Below are 20526 nucleotides of genomic sequence, written 5' to 3' on the forward strand. Positions count from 1 at the left end.
AGGTAAAAAATAAGTTATAGAAAGGTTTAATGACATGGTTAGGGTCAAATAACATTGACATGACTAAGATGTACATACAACTTCTGGTCTAATGTCTGTGCTTCAGAATATGCTACATTCTCTCTCTAAAAAATATCACTCTAATTTATCAGGTTGGCACTATCAGATACATGGCACCAGAAGTGCTAGAAGGAGCTGTGAACTTGAGGGACTGTGAATCAGCTTTGAAACAAGTAGACATGTATGCTCTTGGACTAATCTATTGGGAGATATTTATGAGATGTACAGACCTCTTCCCAGGTAAAAACTACTGTCGAAAGTTGGTATGTTTTGAAGTGAAGCAGTTATATCTTCTTTCTCTACCTATAGTACATAACTCAACTTTTATGTAAGAATCTTTTTACTTTCATTTAAACCTTTAGTTCATTGCCATCTAGTGTTTAGAAACATTATTAGCAGAAGGATGCAAATTAGGAATTTCTTTTTTTAGCATACTCTAGGTTTTCATCTGAGTGCAGTTTAATTAATTGCCAATAATAGCTTATCTAACTGTGTTTTGTTTGGTCTCTGATTGCTTTAGCAGTCAACATTTTCCTTGTGCACCATCTGAGTGTTTGAGACAAGCTACACTTAGGATGTTTACTGAGTTGACCCCATAAGGAATTAGAAGCAATGAACTATTTGTAAACACTTTTTCCTTTTCTTTTTTTTTCACGCTCCCTTTCTCCCTCCTTCCTTCTTTCCTTCTTTCTTCCTTCCTTCCTTCCTCTTCTCCTCTCACCTTATCTCCTTCCCTTCCTCTTCTTTCCTCTTCTTCCTTCCTTTCAATGAAAGAATACTCATTGACCAGGTGCAGTGGCTCATGCCTGTAATCCCAGCACTTTGTGAGGCCGAGGCTTACGGATCATGTGAGGTCAGGAGTTCGAGACCAACCTGACCAATATGATGAAACCCCGTTCCTACTAAAAATACAAGAATTAGCCAGGCGTGCTGGCATGCACCTGTAATCCTAGCTACTCGGGAGGCTGACATAGGAGAATCACTTGAACCCGGGAGGCGGAGGTTGCAGTGAGCCAAGATCTCGCCATTATACTCCAGCCTGGGCAACAAGAGCAAAACTGTCTTAAAAAAAAAAAAAAAAAGACCAGGCACGGTGGCTCACACCTGTAATCCTAGCACTTTGGGAGGCTGAGGCAGGCAGATCACGAGGTCAGGAGTTCAAGAACAGCCTGGCCAACATGGTGAGACCCCGTCTCTACTAATAATACAAAAATTAGCCAGGCGTGGTGGTGAGCACCTGTAGTCCCAGCTACCTGGGAGGCTGGGGCAGAAGAATTGCTTGAACCCAGTAGGCGGAGGTTGCAGTGAGCTGAGATCACACCATGGCGTTCCAGCCTGGGTAACAGAGCAAGACTCTGTCTCAAAAAAAGAGAAAGAATACTCATTCAAGTGAATGTTTGAGACTTACTTAAAATAGCCAAATGAATTTATAGTTTTCCTCCCCTTCTTAGGGATTACATCATTATGGTATCATCTAAAAACTTTATAAATCTGGCATTGCATTCTTCTAGGTGTGCTATACAGATGATTTGATCTGTGTGGCCACTGCCTTTTAGGAATAACACCTTTGAAAGCATAGAAAAAGGAACTAGCATTGGACAAATTTATGAAATGGAGCTATTTAATTTAAAAAGATTAATAGTGGAGTTGAATTGTTTGGCTTTAAAGACCGCACTATACATTAGTTTATATATATACACACACACACACATATATATGTATCGAGTGTGTGTGTGTGTGTGTATATATATATATATAATTTTTTTAAGTGCCAGAGCCTCACTCTGTCACCTAGGCTGGAATGCAGTGGTGTGATCACAGCCCCCTGCAGTCTTGACCTCCCCAGGCTCAGGTGATCCTCCCACCTCAGCCTCTTAGTAGCTGGGACTACAGGCATGCACCACCAAGCCTGGTTCATTTTTATATTTTTTTTGTAGAGACAAGGTTTCACCGTGTTGCTCAGGCTAGTCTCAAACTCTTGGGCTCAAGTGATCTGCCCACTTCAGCCTCCAAAAGTGCTGGGGTTAGAAGAGTGAGCCACTGCACCAGGCCAAACATTAGTTTGTAATTCAAAAATATAATGAAATAAATCAGTGATTATTTAGATTAAGTACAGGTCAATCAGTTATCTAGAAGTATGTTTTCTAGTTAATTAAAAGTACAGAGATTCAATTGAGGCATTTTTGTGAAAATAGCAGTAATTGCAGTAGTATCAGCAAGTACTTTTTTTGGCCAGGTGTGGTGGCTCACACCTGTAATCCCAGCACTTTAGGAGGCCAAGGCGGGTAGATCATCTGAGGTCGGGAGTTCGAGACCAGCCTGACCAACATGGTGAAACCCTGTCTCTAGTAAAAATACAAAATTAGCTGGGTATGGTGGCGCATGCCTGTAATCCCACCAGTTGGGAGGCTGAGGCGGGAGGCTGAGGCAGGAGACTCGCTTGAACCTGGGAGGCGGAGGTTGCAATGCTGAGATTGCACCATTGTGCTCCAGCCTGGGCAACAAGAGCGAAACTTGGTCTCAAAAAACAAAATACCAAGTACTTTTTTTGTTTTGTTTTTTATAGACAGGGTCTCACTCTTGCTCAGACTGGAGTGCAGTGGTGCAGTCATAGCTCAATGCAGCCCTGAATTCTTGGGCTCAAGCAGTCTTCCTGCTCAGCCTCCTGAGTAGCTAGGACTACAGGTGCATGCCACCACGCCCGGCTAATATTTCATTTTTTGTCGAGACAGGGTTTTGCTGTATTGCCCAGGCTGGCCTCGAACTCCTGGGCTCAAGTAATCCTCCTGCCTCGGCCTCCCAAAATGCTGAGATTACAGGCATGAGCCACCACACCCATACCCAAAGTATTGTATTATCAGAACTTTGACCACAGTTCGGTAATTTCTTTGTTAATAGTCTCATGTAAGATTTTCGTTTCAGAAGCATGTCTGACTGAAATGATTTTTTCATCAGATTAGTATACTGCTACAAGCAATATTTTTTGAAAAACTGTGTTCAAAGAATGACTATTGCTTTTGATCTGATAAATAATAAAGAATGATATCAAATGTTTGAAGAGGGAAAGGCAATTAAATCTTGTTTTCAGAAGATTATTTTAGCAAATATGTAGGATTAATTAAAATAGAAATAGAACTAGAAGGGGCTTAAAAAAGGAAAAAGAAATTGAGAGTTATTGTTTAATGGGTACAGAGTTTCAGTTTGGGAAGACCAAACAGTTCTAGAAATGGTTAGTGGTAATGGTTGTACAATAGTGTGAATGTACTTAATACCACAGAATGGTACACTTAAAAATGGTTAAAATGGTAAGTTTTATGTTATGTATATTCTACCACAATAAAAGAAAAAAAAAGGAATAAGAAGAGAGTTGCTTTAAAATACCCTGTAATCTTGGATATGGAAATGGGGAGAGGCAAATCTGGGAGAAAATGCAGAGAAGAAATCTGTACTTGTGGTTATCTATTAAAAGAATGGGATTCAGACCAGGTGCGGTGGCTCATGCCTATAAACCCAGCACTTTGGGAGACTGAGGGGGCGTGGATCACGAGGTCAGGAGTTCAAGACCAGCCTGGCCAACATGGTGGAACCGTGCTCTACTAAAAATAGAAAAATTAGCCAGGTGCAGTGGTGCGCACGTGTAATCCCAGCTAGTTGGGAGGCTGAGGCAGGAGAATCGCTTGAACCTGGGAGGCAGAGGTTGCAATGAGCTGAGATTGCGCCACTGCACTCCAGCCTGGGCGACAGAGCAAGACTCCATGTCAAAAAATAAAAAAGAATGAGATTCAAAGGAATTGAGAAATATTCAGAGGTTGGCTGGGCACGGTGGCTCAGGCCTATAATCCTAGCACTTTGGGAGGCCGAGGCGGGTGGATCACCTGAGGTCAGGAGTTCGAGAGCAGCCTGACCAACGTGGTGAAACCCCATCTGTACTAAAAATACAAAAAATCAGCCAGGCTTGGTTGTGGGCGCCTGTAATCCCAGCTACTCGGGAGGCTGAAGCAAGAGAATTGCTTGAACCGGGGAGGCAGAGGTTGCAGTGAGCAGAGATCGCGCCACTGCACTCCAGCCTGGGTGACAAAGCGAGACTCTGTCTCAAAAAAAAAAAGTGAGGGTGAGGGTGACAACCAGAAACTTAGAAATATTGATATACATTAGAAAGATGAGTTAATCATGGATACTTTTTGATGGAGTATTGACAGATAACTAAATAAATTTTTAAAGACAATTAAAAATAATAAGATGGAAATTTAAGATTAAAATGGTTATTTGGGAGTTGTCTACATAGAGATGGTAACTGAGAACTTATGAGTCGATGCACTCCTTTAACTGGACACATAAAAAGAAAGAAAAATAGGTGAATAATGACTGAATATTGGGGTACTACCCCCATGAAGTAGGTTAATTAAGAAGACAAATGATCAGAAAAATAGTGAGAGAACTGAAAAATCCTAATGCCTTTTAAGTCAGTATTCGAAAACTTTAAGAACTAAGATTTCAGTGTGAGGAAGCTGATTAAAAAATAAAAATAAAAAACCTCCCAAGATTGATGGCAATAGATGTAATTGAAAGGTCAAGAGGAAACAGAACTGAGGAATGATTTTTGAATTTGAATAGGAGTAGGTCATTGGTATTCTTAGAAGAGTTTCTGTGGAATATAGAAGACAGACATCATGTTGCAGAGTGTATATAGGAGGGGAAAGTATTTTAAAAGCACAGTCAAGGGATACAGGGCACTCTTGAAAATTTTAACAATTAAATGAGGTGGAAGTAAAAAAAAAAGGATCATATAAATATATTAATAAACCTAGAGAATAGTGTATAATGGTTATAAAATTCTTATAAAACATTTTTTAAACTTTTATGATATACCTCAAAATGCAGTATGTGCTGTATTATTAAATGGAAACACTATGTAATGAAGGTTACTTCTCTATAAAATGTTAGTAAAATAAATGAATTATCGGTATTACAGAGGAAGAGTGAAATGCTACAAAGTTTAAACAGAAGAGGGAGAAGGAAGAAAAAAGGGAGAGATAGAAAAAGGAAGAAAGAATAAGTGTAATTTGAGAAGGGAGCTAAAAAAGGGTCTCTAACTGATAGAGACATGGTTAACAAGTGGCAAATGGGATGAGAAGCAGGGAATGGTATCTGATAGTGCTAGATATTACCATAAGATATTTTGGGCAGTTCTAAAGAAAATGAGATTATAAACTTTCCTTGAGCAATCCAGTGATAGTAAGGAAATCCAGTAAGGTTTTAAGGAAATCCAGTAAGGTTAATATCTTTCATGATGATGATTTTTGTCATTAACATTCACCTTTGTATCTCTAATACCTAACACTAAGTTAGTGGTACACAAGTTTCTATTGAACAATTAGATTTTGAACTGTGAATATTTAGTGGAAATTTATTTGGTAATTATTAACCATTGCATTCATAAAAGATTGTGCTTCAATTTCCTTTAGCAAGTTTAAAAATTTTAATTTGGACCTAATTTTTTAAAAGAGTAAAATTGTGAATTTTTAGTTATTCTACTAAACCAGCATTTGAAAAAGAAAATAATAACACTTGGAAGGTATGTGTTTGTGTTGTGTGTGTGTCTCAGAGACAGATCAGATACATTAGTAAATATCTTGCAGTTCACAGATGGTATAGGGTAAGGTTTTATCACATGGGTTTTCTTTTTTTTTTTTTTTTTTTTTTTTGAGACGGAGTCTCGCTCTGTCGCCCAGGCTGGAGTGCAGTGGCCACATCTCAGCTCACTGCAAGCTCCGCCTCCCGGGTCTACGCCATTCTCCTGCCTCAGCCTCCCGAGTAGCTGGGACTACAGGCGCCCGCCACCTCACCCGGCTAGTTTTTTTTGTATTTTTTAGTAGAGACGGGGTTTCACCGTATTAGCCAGGCTGGTCTCGATCTCCTGACCTTGTGATCCGCCCGTCTCGGCCTCCCAAAGTGCTGGGATTACAGGCTTGAGCCACCGCGCCCGGCCATCACATGGGTTTTCAAGGAAGAAAGTTTTATACTAACTGGCATGATTATTAAATCCTTTAATTTTATCTCTCAAGTTCAATGTTGATGTTATTGATCAACACTAAGTATCTGCTTAAATGTTTACAGTATGTGAAAATCACTTGTATTTATACATAGGCAGTGTTAACAATAAACTTGGGCAATGTTGCATAGATAATAGAATTAATCTTTGTAAATCTTTTTTAATACTGGTGGAGGGCAAGTATTTATGGGTTGTTTTGAGTATTCAGATAGAAACATAAAAACTTAAATGAAACATAAACTTATTTGTAATGTGGTTTCCATCTGGGTCATTATAACTTTGTGTTATCTCCATGTGAGTGATATAAGGAAGGCGGCAGATCTGCATTGCCATTTTGCTTACAGGAAGTCTAAAACAGGATAGATAAATGACTTTTCCAAGGTCAAGATGAAGCCAAGATTAGAACCTAAATGCCTTATCCTCCTGTGTCTTGATGTTCTTCCTTCTAATTTATCTTGTCATTTTAATAGGATGGGAGGATGGGTAAAGAGACAGGAACAGTCTCTCATTCTGTGTTCTTTTCCATGATTTCTACTAGATCATTGGTTTTCTCAGTGTTGGTCCCAGGAGTCTTCTATGTGGTTCAATATATTATATACATAAGCTTAATTTTCTTATATTTTGTAAAAATCAGAAGCCTAACATCACAGTTGATTGTGTTTATTGGCAATGAACAGGGTTATTAAATAGTGATAAAATGGTTAATAATATTTAAGTCCATGATCTAAATACTACCTGTTAGTTAAAAGGAATTTTTAGGGCTGGGCACAGTGGCTCACACCTGTAATCTCAGCACATTGGGAGGCTGAGGTGGGAAAATAATTTGAGGGCAGAAGTATGAGACCAGCCTGGGCAACATGGCAAGACCTTATCTCTAAAAAATATTTTTAAAAATTTGCTGGGCATGGTGGCACACTCCTGTAGTCTTAGCTACTAGGGAGGCCACTTGAGTGCAGTAGTTCAAGTTACAGTGAGCTGTGATCATGCCACTATACTCCATCCTGGGCAACAAAGTGAGACCGTTTATTTAAAAAAAATTTTTTTTAAAGTATATTGACTTTTCTTTCAAATGACCATTATCATAAATATTTTTGTAACATCTGATACAGTCTGGCTGGACTATACTAGAACCAATGATGTAATGAGACATAGTGACTGTTCAACCCACCCACTTATATTTGGTTCTGTAGGCATATTTGTTATACTGGGTCCTGGACTTTTTCCTCATCTTTACCCGCCTCCATGGGATCAGTGTTCAGGCATGTTTTCAAGTATTAAGTATGCCTTATAAACATAATAGTCTTTTTTCCCTGAATTTAGTAATACCAGAAACCATTTAAAAATACCTATCCATCATTGAAACTACCATTTGATTTATCAACAAATATTTGAGACTATTCTAAGCAAAGCATTTATTAATAATGCATTAGACTGGGCGTGGAGGCTCACACCTGTAATCCCAGCACTTTAGGAGGCTGGAATACCTGAGGTCAGGAGTTCAAGACCAGCCTGGCCAACATGGTGAAACCCTATCTCTGCTAAAATATGGAAATTATCCAGGCATGGTGGTGTGCACCTGTAATCCCAGCTACTCGGGAGGCTAAGGCAAGAGAATCAGTTGAACCCAGGAGGCAGAGGTTGCAGTGAGCCGAGATCATGCCACTGCACTCCATCCTGGGCAACAGAGTGAGACTCCATCTAAAAAAAAAAAAATCATTAAACCTACAACAACGTCTCTTTAGGATTTCCAAATGTGCCTGAAGGGGTTCGAAAAATAAAAAGATTGTGACACAATTTTTTTGCTTACTTGGTATCAGAAATACCCCTGTTATTCTATCATTTATGATAATTGGAAATTTTATTCTGTCATTCTTTTCTACAAATCCACAGGGGAATCCATACCAGAGTACCAGATGGCTTTTCAGACAGAGGTTGGAAACCATCCCACCTTCGAGGACATGCAGGTTCTTGTGTCTAGGGAAAAACAGAGACCCAAGTTCCCAGAAGCCTGGAAAGAAAATAGTCTGGTAAGAAAAAACTAAGTTATTAAAGAGAGGACTTTGCAATATGTTTTAATGTTGTTTAAAGCAGAAATAGACTGTTAATAATGTTATAATGTTAATAGTTTTTGGAGTTGCCTAATGCCAGAAATCCAATTTGATTTTTTGATGTTATACGTTTTCAAATTTTTCAATATGAAAAAAAGTCAGTTTTTAGTTCCATTTTGTTTTTTTCCAAGCATAAAGTACTATCTAGAGAGAATAACTAATGTGTCTTAAGTTTGCCAGATTAGGTAGCAGCTGGATTAATTAACATATTAATATTTTAAACATTATTGAAATTCTATCTTACTCTCTTGAGAATAGTACCAAAACTGTTAAGTAGTGCAGGCTTACATAATCAATGGCTAATGAAAATTTAGGCTAGACCTGAAAGAAACCAAGGTGCAACCTATGAATTATGCTTATTAAAAATATAATTCGGCCGGGTGCGGTGGCTCACACCCGTAATCCCAGCACTTTGGGAGGCTAAGGCGGGCAGGTCGCCTGAGCTCAGGAGTTCGCAACCAGCCTGGGCAACACAGTGAAACCCCGTCTCTACTAAAATACAAAAAACTAGCCAGGCGTGGTGGCATGCGCCTGTAGTCCCAGCTAGTTGGGAGGCTGAAGCAGGAGAATTGCTTGAACTTGGGATGCAGAGGTTGCAGTAAGCTGAGATCGTGCCACTGCACTCCAGCCTGGGCGACAGAGTGAGACTCTTGTCTCAAAAAAAAAAAAAAAAAAAAATACATATATATATATATATACACACACACACACACACATATATATATACTTCACGACAATGAAATATCTTCAGAATCCCCTGCCATTTGCATAAGTTGTTATTACAACACTGAAAACATCTTACAAATTAACAAATACACACTCGTAATCTTTTAGTATAAATAGGATAATCTAATTATCCACTATCATTTCTGAAGTTCATTTTTTTATTTAAACACATTTTTTTAATGTCAGTACCTCTAGATGTATCTATTTCTCTCCATTTGGTCAGTATTCTATTGATAAAATCATATAACCATTCTTTTGGATGATATATGATAATTATTGTATTAAAAAGGAAAATCCTACCTCTCCCTACTATCACGCTCCATAAGTAACTCCCTTTAGCAATCTTTTGGGTTTTCTTTTTTCTTCCAAAAGTTACCATTATAACTTCAAATACTCTATTCTTATCTCTCGTTTACTTTCTCCCAGTTTGTAATATTCTATTATTAAATGATTTATGTTTTGTCTGTAAATTCATCTAATATTTAAATAAAATAACATGAGAAATTTGTAGTATTATGATTATGTAAGCATTCACTACACAAGAAAGGATTGTGCTTGGATTTATAGTAAATAAAAATTCTACATTAGTTACTAAAATCTCCCCTGTGCTTTGGGGAGAATGTTTCAAGTTATCATCCATCACTTGAGCCCAGGGGTTTGAGGCTGCAGTGAGCTATGATCACGCCACTGCCCTCCAGCCTGAGTAAGACCCTGTCTCTTTAAAAAAAATGTCATCAAGTGCCAGCTGCTCAGGGGGCTGAGGCAGGAGAATTGCTTGAACCCAGGAGGTGGAGGTTGCAGCGAACCGAGATCGTGCCACTGCACTCCAGCCTGGGTGACAGAGCGAGACCCCATCTCAAAAAAAAAAAAAGTCATCATCAAATGATTTCTTTTTGGTTTCTTGTCATCTTTCTTTGTCTTGTTTTTAGGCTGTACTCAGAAGCAGCATTAAAAATCTCACGTCATTCTCTTTCTTGTAAACGATTTTTTTTTAAATGAAGTTCCTCCTTAAGTAATGTGTACTATTATGTGTATAGTGGTAAACATCATGAATCCTTGCATGTTTAAAAATGTTTTTATCTTGCCCTCACACTCGAGTAATAATTTGGCTGGATAATAGTTTCAGTGTCATAATTTTCTTCACAACTTTGAAACTACTACTCCATCATTCTCTAGCCTATATTCTCTATGTGCTCTAGGCCCTACTCTCCAGTCTAATGAGAATTTCAATGCCAGCCTGAATCATTTCATTGCTTTTTGTTTTGTTATATTTTTGTTTTATCCTCTTAATTTTTTTTTCTCTATAAGTTTTTAAGACTTTACCACTAGAATTATGTAATTTCACCTTGATGTTTGTGGGCATGGATCTTTACACACATTTTGCTTGGCACTGGATAGGTTTTCAGTTTGAAAATTCAAAAGTTTCTTAAATTCAGAGGAATTTTCTTTTCCTTTTTTTTTTTTTTTTTTTGAGACAGGGTCTCGCTCTGTCATTCTGGCTGGAATATAGTGGTGTGATCATGGCTCACTGCAGCTTTGAACTCCTCGGCTTAAGCTAGTCTCCTTCTTTAGCCTCCTGAATAGCTGAGACTTCAGGTGCATACCACTTTGCCTGGCTTTTAAAATTTTTGGTAGAGACAGGGTCTCGCCTTGTTTCCCAGGCTGGTCTCAAACTCCTGAATTCAAGCAATCCTCCTACCTCAGCTTCTCAAAGTACTGAGATCATAAACATGAGCCATCATGCCTGGCCTGGTATTATTTTTTAAATTATTTCGTACCTTTCAATTCTTCCTTCTGAAATTCCCACTAGACAAATATTGTACCACATGGCATTCTAGGAATCATTTTTTTTTCCTTGTATTTTCCATTTTTTCTCTCTGTATGTTTTTCTTCCTCCTTTCCCTCTCCCCCTCCCCCTCCCCTCCGCCCTATCTCCCCTTCCACCTCCCCCTTCCCCCTCTTCCCATCCCCTTCCCTCCCCTCCCCACACAACCTGACCTCCCTTACTACATTTTTTAAGATTTACTCAGCTTTATCTGCAAATGACTCATTTAGTTTTCACTATTACCCTTGTATCAGTTATCTATTCATTAAAGTTTTAGCATCCACAATCATATTTATATTTCCAGAAACTCTTGTTTGCCTTTTCCATAGCAGTCTGTTCTTATTTTCAGAATGTAATAAGGGTGATTCATTCTGAAGATGTTATTTTTACACTTTATACAAATTAATTTTCTTGACTATAGACAAAAGGTGAAAAATAAGCAACTAAAATTATTTTACTATATATTTTCACATTTCAATTTTAGATTGTCTTGGTAGGACTAGAATAGTATTTCCATTTTGGATCCTGACTTAAGTGGGTTGACGTCATGTCAGAGAAAGGCTAAAGACACATTATATAGTTCCCATACAGATTTAGAATGAGCACTGTCTTCATTGGTTATCTTAGTAGGTTACTTTCAAGTTTGGCTTCTGTTTCGAGTCAGATTGAAATCTTTAAGTATATGGCAATTAAAGAGCCTATTGTCAAGCACGGATGTCCAAGATTGCTTCCAAAACTATACTCCCTGCTATGGGAACTGGGACAGATCTTTAAGAGGTCCCTGACAGCAAGTGAGAGGCTGAATACTTTACTAGAATTCATCAGAGGTGCCAGCCTCACAATAGAGTGTCCCTAAAAGAAAAATCTGTTTGTGAAATTTTATTCTAGTAAAATACAACCTCATCTTCCTTAAATTGTTTTATTTCACCAGCGCAAATGGGATCTATTATTTTGAAATATCTCTTGGCAACCCTATCATTATGAGATATGCATCATATGCATATTTACCTGAAAACTTCTTACTTCCAGTATAGAGTAGGTTGCCAAGTAAGGAATTTATAATACTTGGTTCACTTCCAGGGAATCCATTTAAATCTAATGTGCTACAGTCAATAAACTGCTTCTCTGCAGTGACAATCCAATACTAGAGTTAGGTAGCAAGTGCATAGTTTATAAAAAAAGAGAAATGCAGCTATATCTAAAGCAGCCATTTTTACTTTCACAGTTTCATTGAGATTAAGAAACATTCCTTTGGCCCGGCGCGGTGGCTCACGCCTGTAATCCCAGCACTTTGGGAGGCGGAGGCAGGCATATCACGAGGTCAGGAGATGGAGACCATCCTGGCTAACACGGTGAAACGCCCTCTCTACTAAAAACACAAAAAATTAGCCGGGCTTGGTGCTGCGCGCCTGAAGTCCCAGCTACTCGGAGGCTGAGGCAGGAGAATGGTGTGAACCCGGTAGGCGGAGCTTGCAGTGGCTGCCGAGGCCAAGATCGCGCCACTGCACTCCAGCCTGGGCGACAAAGCGAGACTCCGTCTCAAAAAAAAAAAAGAAACATTCCTTTAATACTAAAACTTAGAATCTTTCAAATATTAATGAATAAAAAAACTAGCTTTAATTTTATAAACTACCAGGGACTCAAACATAGTTTAGTCAATAAAGAGGGGAAGAATAGTTTCCTGATAAAAATGAAAGCATAGAAAATAGTCTAAAGGAAATACATGAAAATGTTAAACCATAGTTACTCTGAATATTGGGTTAATAAATGACTTTTTCTTCCTACATGTTTCAGAATTTACAGCAAAAATGAACTGCTTTAACAATCACACACACACAGTTTTGGAGTTTTTGTTTTTCTTTTTTTTTCTTTTTTTTTTTTTTTGAGACGGAGTCTCGCTCTGTCACCCGAGCTGGAGTGCAGTGGCCGGATCTCAGCTCACTGCAAGCTCCGCCTCCCGGGTTTACGCCATTCTCCTGCCTCAGCCTCACAAGTAGCTGGGACTACAGGCGCCCGCCACCTCGCCCGGCTAGTTTTTTGTATTTTTTAGTAGAGACGGGGTTTCACCGTGTTAGCCAGGATGGTCTCGATCTCCTGACCTCGTGATCCGCCCGTCTCGGCCTCCCAAAGTGCTGGGATTACAGGCTTGAGCCACTGCGCCCGGCCTGTTTTTCTTTTTGTTTTTGAGACAGAGTCTCGCTCTGTCACCCAGGATGGAGTACAGTGGCGCAATCTCAGCTCACTGTGGCCTCCGCCTCCTGGGTTCAAGGGATTCTTCCGCCTCTGCCTCCCTAGTAGCTGGGACTACAGGCACATGCCACCATGCCTGACTAATTTTTGTATTTTTAGTAGAGATGGGGTTTCACCATATTGGCCAGGCTGGTCTCAAACTCCTGACCCCGTGATCCACCTGCCTCACCCTCCCAAAGTGCTGGGATTACAGGCATGAGCCACCGTGTCCGGCCAGTTTTTTGTTTTGTTTTGTAGAGACAGGGTCTTACTATGTTGCCAAGACTAGTCTTAAACTCCTGGCCCCAAGCAGTCCTCCCACCTCGGCCTCCCAGAGTGCCGGGATTATAGTCATGAGTCAACATGCCTTGCCCCAACACAGTTTAATTTTGTTTTATGTTAAAATATTTTAAATTGGTAAAATAAAAAATTATAGGCCACATTTATTTTATTTTATTTTATTTTATTTTTATTTTTTTTTTTTTGAGACGGAGTCTCGCTCTGTCCCCAGGCTGGAGTGCAGTGGCCGCATCTCAGCTCACTGCAAGCTCCGCCTCCCGGGTCTACGCCATTCTCCTGCCTCAGCCTCCCGAGTAGCTGGGACTACAGGCGCCCGCCACCTCACCCGGCTAGTTTTTTGTATTTTTTAGTAGAGACGGGGTTTCACCGTATTAGCCAGGCTGGTCTCGATCTCCTGACCTTGTGATCCGCCCGTCTCGGCCTCCCAAAGTGCTGGGATTACAGGCTTGAGCCACCGTGCCCGGCCTAGGCCACATTTATTTTAAAGTGGCTTTTTTTCATCTACATAAAATGTTCAGGTATAATTTGTTTAACTGTACTACCATTCTTCATCTTTTCCATTCTTTTCCAGTTTTTTGTCACCCATAGTATAGTACAGGGAGACAATAATAGGTCACTGTAGCCTCAAACTCCTGAAGTGCTGGGATTATAGGTGTGAGCCCAGCCTCTTTTCCAAATGTTTATACTCCATTTCTTAGTCTGTCTTGAATTCTTTTATCTCCCTTGTTAAAATCACTTGCCTGGCTTTTCTTTATTCTTTATTCCTTAGTGTTAGTTTTGTATGACCTCTTGTAATCAATGGTTTTATCTTAATATATTTTCACATAAAAGGTGGCAACTTAGCCAAGCACAGTGCCTTCTTAGCCAGGCACGGTGGCTCACCCCTGTAATCCCAGCACTTTGGGAGGCTGGGGCATGTGGATTACTTGAGGTCAGGAGTTCGAGACCAGCCTGGCCAACATGGTGAAACCCCATCTCTACTAAAAATACAAAAATGAGCCGGGTGTGGTTGTGCATGCCTGTAATCCCAGCTACTTGGGAGGCTGAGGCAGGAGAATCGCTTGAACCCAGGAGGCAGAGGTTGCAGTGAGCAGAGATCACGCCACTGTACTGCAGCCTGGGCAACAGAGCAAGACTCCATCTCAAAAAAAAAAAAAGAGGCGAGGCTCGACATCTTGTGCCTGTAATCCTAGCACTATGGGAGGCCGTGGCAGGTGGATTGCTTGAGATCAGGAGTTTGAGACCAGCCTGGCCAACATGGTGAAACCCCATCTCTACTAAAAATACAAAAAATTAGTTGGACGTGGTGGCAGGTGCCTGTAATCTCAGCTATTCAGGAGGCTGAGGCAGGAGAATCACTTGAACCTGGGAGGTGGAGCTTGCAGTGAGCCAATATTGCACCACTGCACTCCAGCCTGAGCAACAGAGTTAAGATAATGTCTTAAAAAAAAGAAAAAGAAAGGGGGCAACTCTTCCTCAGTTCATGTTTGCCCTCTAGTCTTTCCTTTTGAAGAAATATATAGAAATATATACATTTCAGAAGAAACGACCAGTTCTTTTCACATATTTTTAGTTTTTCCATTTTCTCTTTTGGACAAAATCTACAGACTTCTGTGATGTAGAATTCAACATTTTAAATCCTTTTTGTCTGACACAACCCACATTAAGGAATACAACTTCAGCCAGGTACAATAGTGCACACTTGTAGTCCAAGCTACACAGGAGGCTGAGTGAGGAGGATCGCTTGAGCCTAGGAACGTGAAGCTGTAGTAAACTGTGATCCCACCTGTGAATAACCACTGCACTCCAGCCTGGGCAACATAGTGAGACCCCATCTCAAAAAAAGCACAAAGTTTACATCATTACGTAGTATAATACTTAACCTTACTACCTACTCTATATCCTAGTGTTTTCTGTTCTAGTCTAGAGCATTTCAGTTTTGGTTAGAGTTGTTTGTTTTAAACCACTGAGCTGGTTTTATGACCCACCAATGAGATCCAGCTTGCATTTTCCTTCCTTTGGGTAGGAAAGATTGAAAAAGTTCCTTGTTTATCTTTTCTATTCTTTTTTTTTCCCCCTACTTGTCTTTCCTCGTCAGTGTTAATAATGTCACTCCCTTTAACTCATTTACACAAGCATTAAGGTATCATTATTTACCTATTCCTAGAGTTAGAATCCCCTTCCAAAGGATGCATCAGATTTTGCCTAAGTATTTGTTTTCCATTCTGATTTATTCTCAATTTTTTTTACATTTAAAGAGCTATAATTGATAAACTGCACATATTAAAGTGTACATTTAGGTATGTTTTGATATATGTATACACCCATAAAACCACACAGTCATGATTATGAACATGTCAGTTGCCCCCAGAAGATTTCTCGTGCCGTTTTGTAATCTCTCCTCAACTTTCTCTATCCCCCATGAGTCCCCAGGCAACCACTGATCCACTTTCTGTCACTAGAGATTAGTTTACATGTTCTAGAATTTTATATAAATGGAATCATATAAATGTACTGTTTTCTCACTTCTTTCAGTATAATTATTTTCAGATTTATTCATGTTCTTATGTGTATCCATAGTTTATTAATTGCTGAGTAGTATTTCATTGTATGCATATGATACAGTTTGTTTGTCTATCCACTCGTGATGGATATTTGGTTTTTTTCCAGTTTCAACTGTTACAAATAAAGCTGCTATGAATATTCATGTACAAGTCTTTGTATAAACATATGGTTTTATTTGCTTAGGTAAATACTTAAGAGTAGAATGGTTGAATCGTGTGGTAGGTATATGTTTAACTTTTTAAGAAACTGCCGGTTTTTATGGCCGGGCGCAGTGGCTCACACTGGTAATCCCAGCACTTTGGGAGGCCGAGTCGGGTGGATCACCTGAGGTCAGGAGTTCAAGACCAGCCTTCCCAACATGGTGAAACCCCGTCTCTACTAAAAATACAAAAATTAGCTGGGTGTGGTGGTGCATACCTGTAATCCCAGTTACTCGGGAGGCTGAGGCTTGAGAATCGTTTGAACCCAGGAGGGCAGGGGCTGCCGTGAGCTGAGATCGCACCACTGCACTCCAGCCTGGGTGACAGAGCGAGACTGTCTCAAAAAAAATAGAAAAGAAAAGAAAAAAGAAACTGCTAGTTTTCTAAAGCGGTTGTACCATTTTACATTCTGGCCAGCAGTGCATGAGAGTTCTGGTTTCTCTGCATCTTTGCCAACACTTGGTATTGCCAGTCTTTTTAATTTTAGACATTCTTTTTTGGGGGTGGTGGTGGGAGTACAGGATCTCATTGTATCACCCAAGCTGGAGTACAGTGCTGCCATCATAGCTCGCTACAGCCTTGACCTCCCAGACTGAAGTGATCCTCCCACCTCAGCCTCCTAACTGGAACCACAGGTGTGCACAACCACATCCAGTTAATTTTTAAAAATTTTTGGCCTGGCGCGGTGGCTCACGCCTGTAATCCCAGTACTTTGGGAGGTCGAGGCGGGTGGATCATGAGGTCAGGAGATCAAGACCATCCTGGCTGACATGGTGAAACCCCATCTCTACTAAAAATACAAAAGCAAAATTAGCCGGGCATGGTGGCGGGTGCCTGTAGTCCCAGCTACTCGGGAGGCTAAAGCAGGAGAATAGCATGAACCTGGGAGGTGGAGCTTGCAGTGAGCTGAGGTCACGCCATTGCACTCCAGCCTGGGCGACAGAGCGAGACTCCATCTCAAAAAAAAAAAAAAAAAAATTGTGGAAATGGAATCTTACTATGTTGCCCAGGCTTGTCTTGAACTCGTGGCCTCAAATGGTCCTCCCACCACAGCCTCCCAAAATCCTGGGATTACAGGCATGAGCCACCATGCCCAGCCTAGATTTATAATTATTATTTTATGCTTTTCTCTCTTAAATAAGAAAAAAGGAAGAGTCTGGATGTGATAGGTCTCGCTTGTAATCCCAGCACTTTGGGAGACCAAGGCAGAAGGATCATTTTGGCACAATGGTGCCTTAGCCAGGCCCAGTGATACTTGCCTGTAGTCCCAGCTACTCAGGAGGCTGATGGAGGAGGATTGCTTAGGTCCAGGAGTTCAAGGCTGCAGTGACCTGTGATCATGCCACAGCACTCCAGCCTGGGCAACAGAATGAGACCCCTTTTTTTTTGTTTTTGTTTTTAAAAAGGAGTTAGAAACCAAAAATATAATAATAGTGGCTTTTATAGTTACCTAAGTAGGCTTTTGGGTTCCACTTATTGTCTAATGTCCTTTGAGGACTCCCTTTAACATTTCTTGTAGGGCATATCAGCTTTTTTTTTTTTTTTTTTTTTTTGAGACAGAGCCTTGCTCTGTCACCCAGGCTGGAGTGCAGTAGCATGATCTCAGTTCACTCCAACCTCCGCCTCCTGGATTCAAGCGATTTTCCTGTCTCAGCATCCCAAGTAGCAGATATAGATATATACAAGTCTTTGTATAAACATATGGTTTCATTTACTTAGGTGAATACCTAAGAGTAGAATGGTTGAATCATGTGGATATTTAAAAACAAACCTAGCCTATTTTTTAAAAGGGAGTTAAAACTAGCTTTCCCCTGGCCAGGCGTGGTGGCTCACACCTGTAATCACAGCACTTTGGGAGGCCAAGGCAGGTGGATCACGAGGTCAGGAGTTCAAGACCAGCCTGGCTAACACAGTGAAACCCCGTCTCTACTAAAAGATAAAAAAAAAAACAAAAAAACAAAAAACAAACAAAAAACAACCAGGTGTGGTGGCAGGCACCTGTAATCTCAGCTACTAAGGAGGCTGAGGGAGGAGAATCGCTTGAACCCGGGAGGCGGAAGTTGCAGTGAGCAGAGATCGTGCCACTGTACTCCAGCCTAGGCGACATTGCAAGACACCATCTCAAAAAAAAAAAAAAAAAAAGACTAGCTTTCCCCAAAAGGGAGACTATTGTAGGGAGACTATTGTTCATTGCTAATGAATAGGAATACTACAGAATGGGATTGTTTTTTGATACTACTGTTTTGGAACTAGTTTAAAGAAGAGATGTCTATAAGTTTTAAGGTTGGAATGAGGCACTCTTTTTTTTCTTCTTTTAAGGCAGAGTCTCACTCTGTCACTCAGACAGGCGTGCAGTGGCACGATCTTGGCTCATTGCAACCTCTGCCTCCCAGGTTCAAGCAATTCTCCTGCCTTAGCCTCCCAAGTAGCTGGGAGTACAGACGCAAACCACCATGCTGGCTTTTTTTTTTTTTTTTTTTTTTTTTGAGACAGAGTCTCACCCTGTCACGCAGGCTGGAGTGCAGTGACTTGATCTCAGCCCACTCCCTCCATGGTTCAAGCGATTCTTCTGCCTCAGCCTCCCGATAGCTGGGACTACAGGCGCGTGCCACCATACCCAGTTAAGTTTTGTACTTTTAGTAGAGACGAGGTTTCACTATATTGGCCAGGCTGATCTCAAACTCCTGACCTCGTGATCCACCCGACTTGGCCTCCCAAAATGCTGGGATTACAGGTGTGAACCACCACACCTGGCCAATTTTTTTATATTTTTAGTAGAGATGGGGTTTCACCATATTGGCCAAACTGGTCTCGAACTCCTAACCTCAGGTAATCTTCCTGCCTCAGCCACCAAAGTGCTGGGATTATAGGCGTAAGCCACTGCGCCCAACCAAGCACTCTTAACTGGGGGTAAAGGAGAAAAGCTCACCTAGAGATAGAAGATAGCCAAATGCCCCCAAATTCCATCAAACTCAAAACTTATTTTTGAAGCAGAGTTAGTGACTGTTGATTGACATAATATAACTGTGAATTAACAACAATGACCTAAACCTGTGGCCTTGAAGAAACATCTGCGACTTATTGTTGCTTTTACCTTAATGAATAATTCTTCAGGGAGTTGAGGTAAATCCTGCTTGTTTACTTGTTCATCACCTTTTGAGAATGTTCCTTTACAAATCCTTGAAGCCTAAAATACGTTATTTTAGCTATGTAAAATATACTGGTTAAGGTAATTGATTTTTCTTTTACCTCATGTTGTGAAATGAAAAGTTCAGTATATATTTTTTTTAAAGATACACGGTTTGACATGTACTTTGTCTTACAGGCAGTGAGGTCACTCAAGGAGACAATCGAAGACTGTTGGGACCAGGATGCAGAGGCTCGGCTTACTGCACAGTGTGCTGAGGAAAGGATGGCTGAACTTATGATGATTTGGGAAAGAAACAAATCTGTGAGCCCAACAGTCAATCCAATGACTACTGCTATGCAGAATGAACGGTAAGACCCTAAGGGGTGTGGCACCTGTCAATCAGTATTAGAAACTGAGACCCAATAAATAACAGAAAATAAATACCTTTAAACCAGCCTAATGGTTCAATGATTATCTCATACAGTCTAAAGTTATCATTTTTCTTTCAATATTCCTATTCTTCTATTGAACATTTTTGTTTGGTACGAGTGCGAGATGAAATCTGCATTTTTTTATATGTAAAGGTATAGTGAAAGAAGTTAGTCTTTCTCTATTTATGGTCCAACTTTCCTGCAATAATAAAGGTAAAATGTTTCCATAACTCCAAAAGTTCATAAGCAGTTCTATGTAAATTGTCTCATTTATCCTTTGTTGTTACTATTCCTTCTTCCTCTGCTTTTTTTTTTAAGTAAATGGAACTATGAACTTGCCTATCTAACCACTGTTTCACTGACACTAAGGTTTCTAGACTTCCTATCTAATGCTCTTTCTTATAGAGTATACTACTACTACTTTTACATGAAAGCAATTCAAAGGTCTTTCTAGTCCATCATTAATACTACTTTACAAGACTTTTTCTTTGCTAGAACTATGATTTTTGGTTCTAAATAAAAAGGCTTTTTAAAAATTCCTACAATTTGGAACTTTCTACGTCTGTATTTCTTTGTTCCATATTTGGGGTAAAAAAGCCTTTGTATGACTCTGTCATTTTGTCTAATACATGTTTAAAACTTTCAGAAAGGCATCCAGGAAAGGGTTATTGGAGAAGATTGAAATAAAAATAAACTCGATTCTTGAAACTTTTTTTTTTTCCTGTGTGGTTTTTTGGTTTTTTTTTTTGTTTGTTTGTTTGTTTTGTTGTTGTTGTTTGTTTGTTTGTTTTTTGGAAACTGAGTCTTATTCTGTCCCCCAGGCTGGAGTGCAGTGGCATGATCCTGGCTCACTGCAACCTCTGCCTCCTGGGTTCAAGCGATTCTCCTGCCTCAGCCTCC

At 40.0% G+C, this 20526-nt stretch overlaps 1 protein-coding gene across 3 annotated transcripts in view; it reads left to right on the top strand.

The window, feature by feature from the left end:
* Positions 1-20526, top strand: part of LOC105468076 (bone morphogenetic protein receptor type 2) — a 210383-nt gene that overhangs the window by 175128 nt on the left and 14729 nt on the right. For all 3 annotated transcript variants that reach the window (XM_011718035.3, XM_011718036.3, XM_011718034.3), the window contains 3 exons: positions 153-300; positions 8003-8139; positions 19391-19563. In XM_011718035.3, coding sequence (XP_011716337.1) covers positions 153-300; positions 8003-8139; positions 19391-19563 — 458 coding nt within the window. The remainder of the gene's footprint in view (positions 1-152; positions 301-8002; positions 8140-19390; positions 19564-20526) is intronic.

This window comes from Macaca nemestrina, chromosome 11 (genome assembly GCF_043159975.1).
Source record: "Macaca nemestrina isolate mMacNem1 chromosome 11, mMacNem.hap1, whole genome shotgun sequence".
Taxonomy (NCBI): Eukaryota; Metazoa; Chordata; class Mammalia; order Primates; family Cercopithecidae; genus Macaca; species Macaca nemestrina.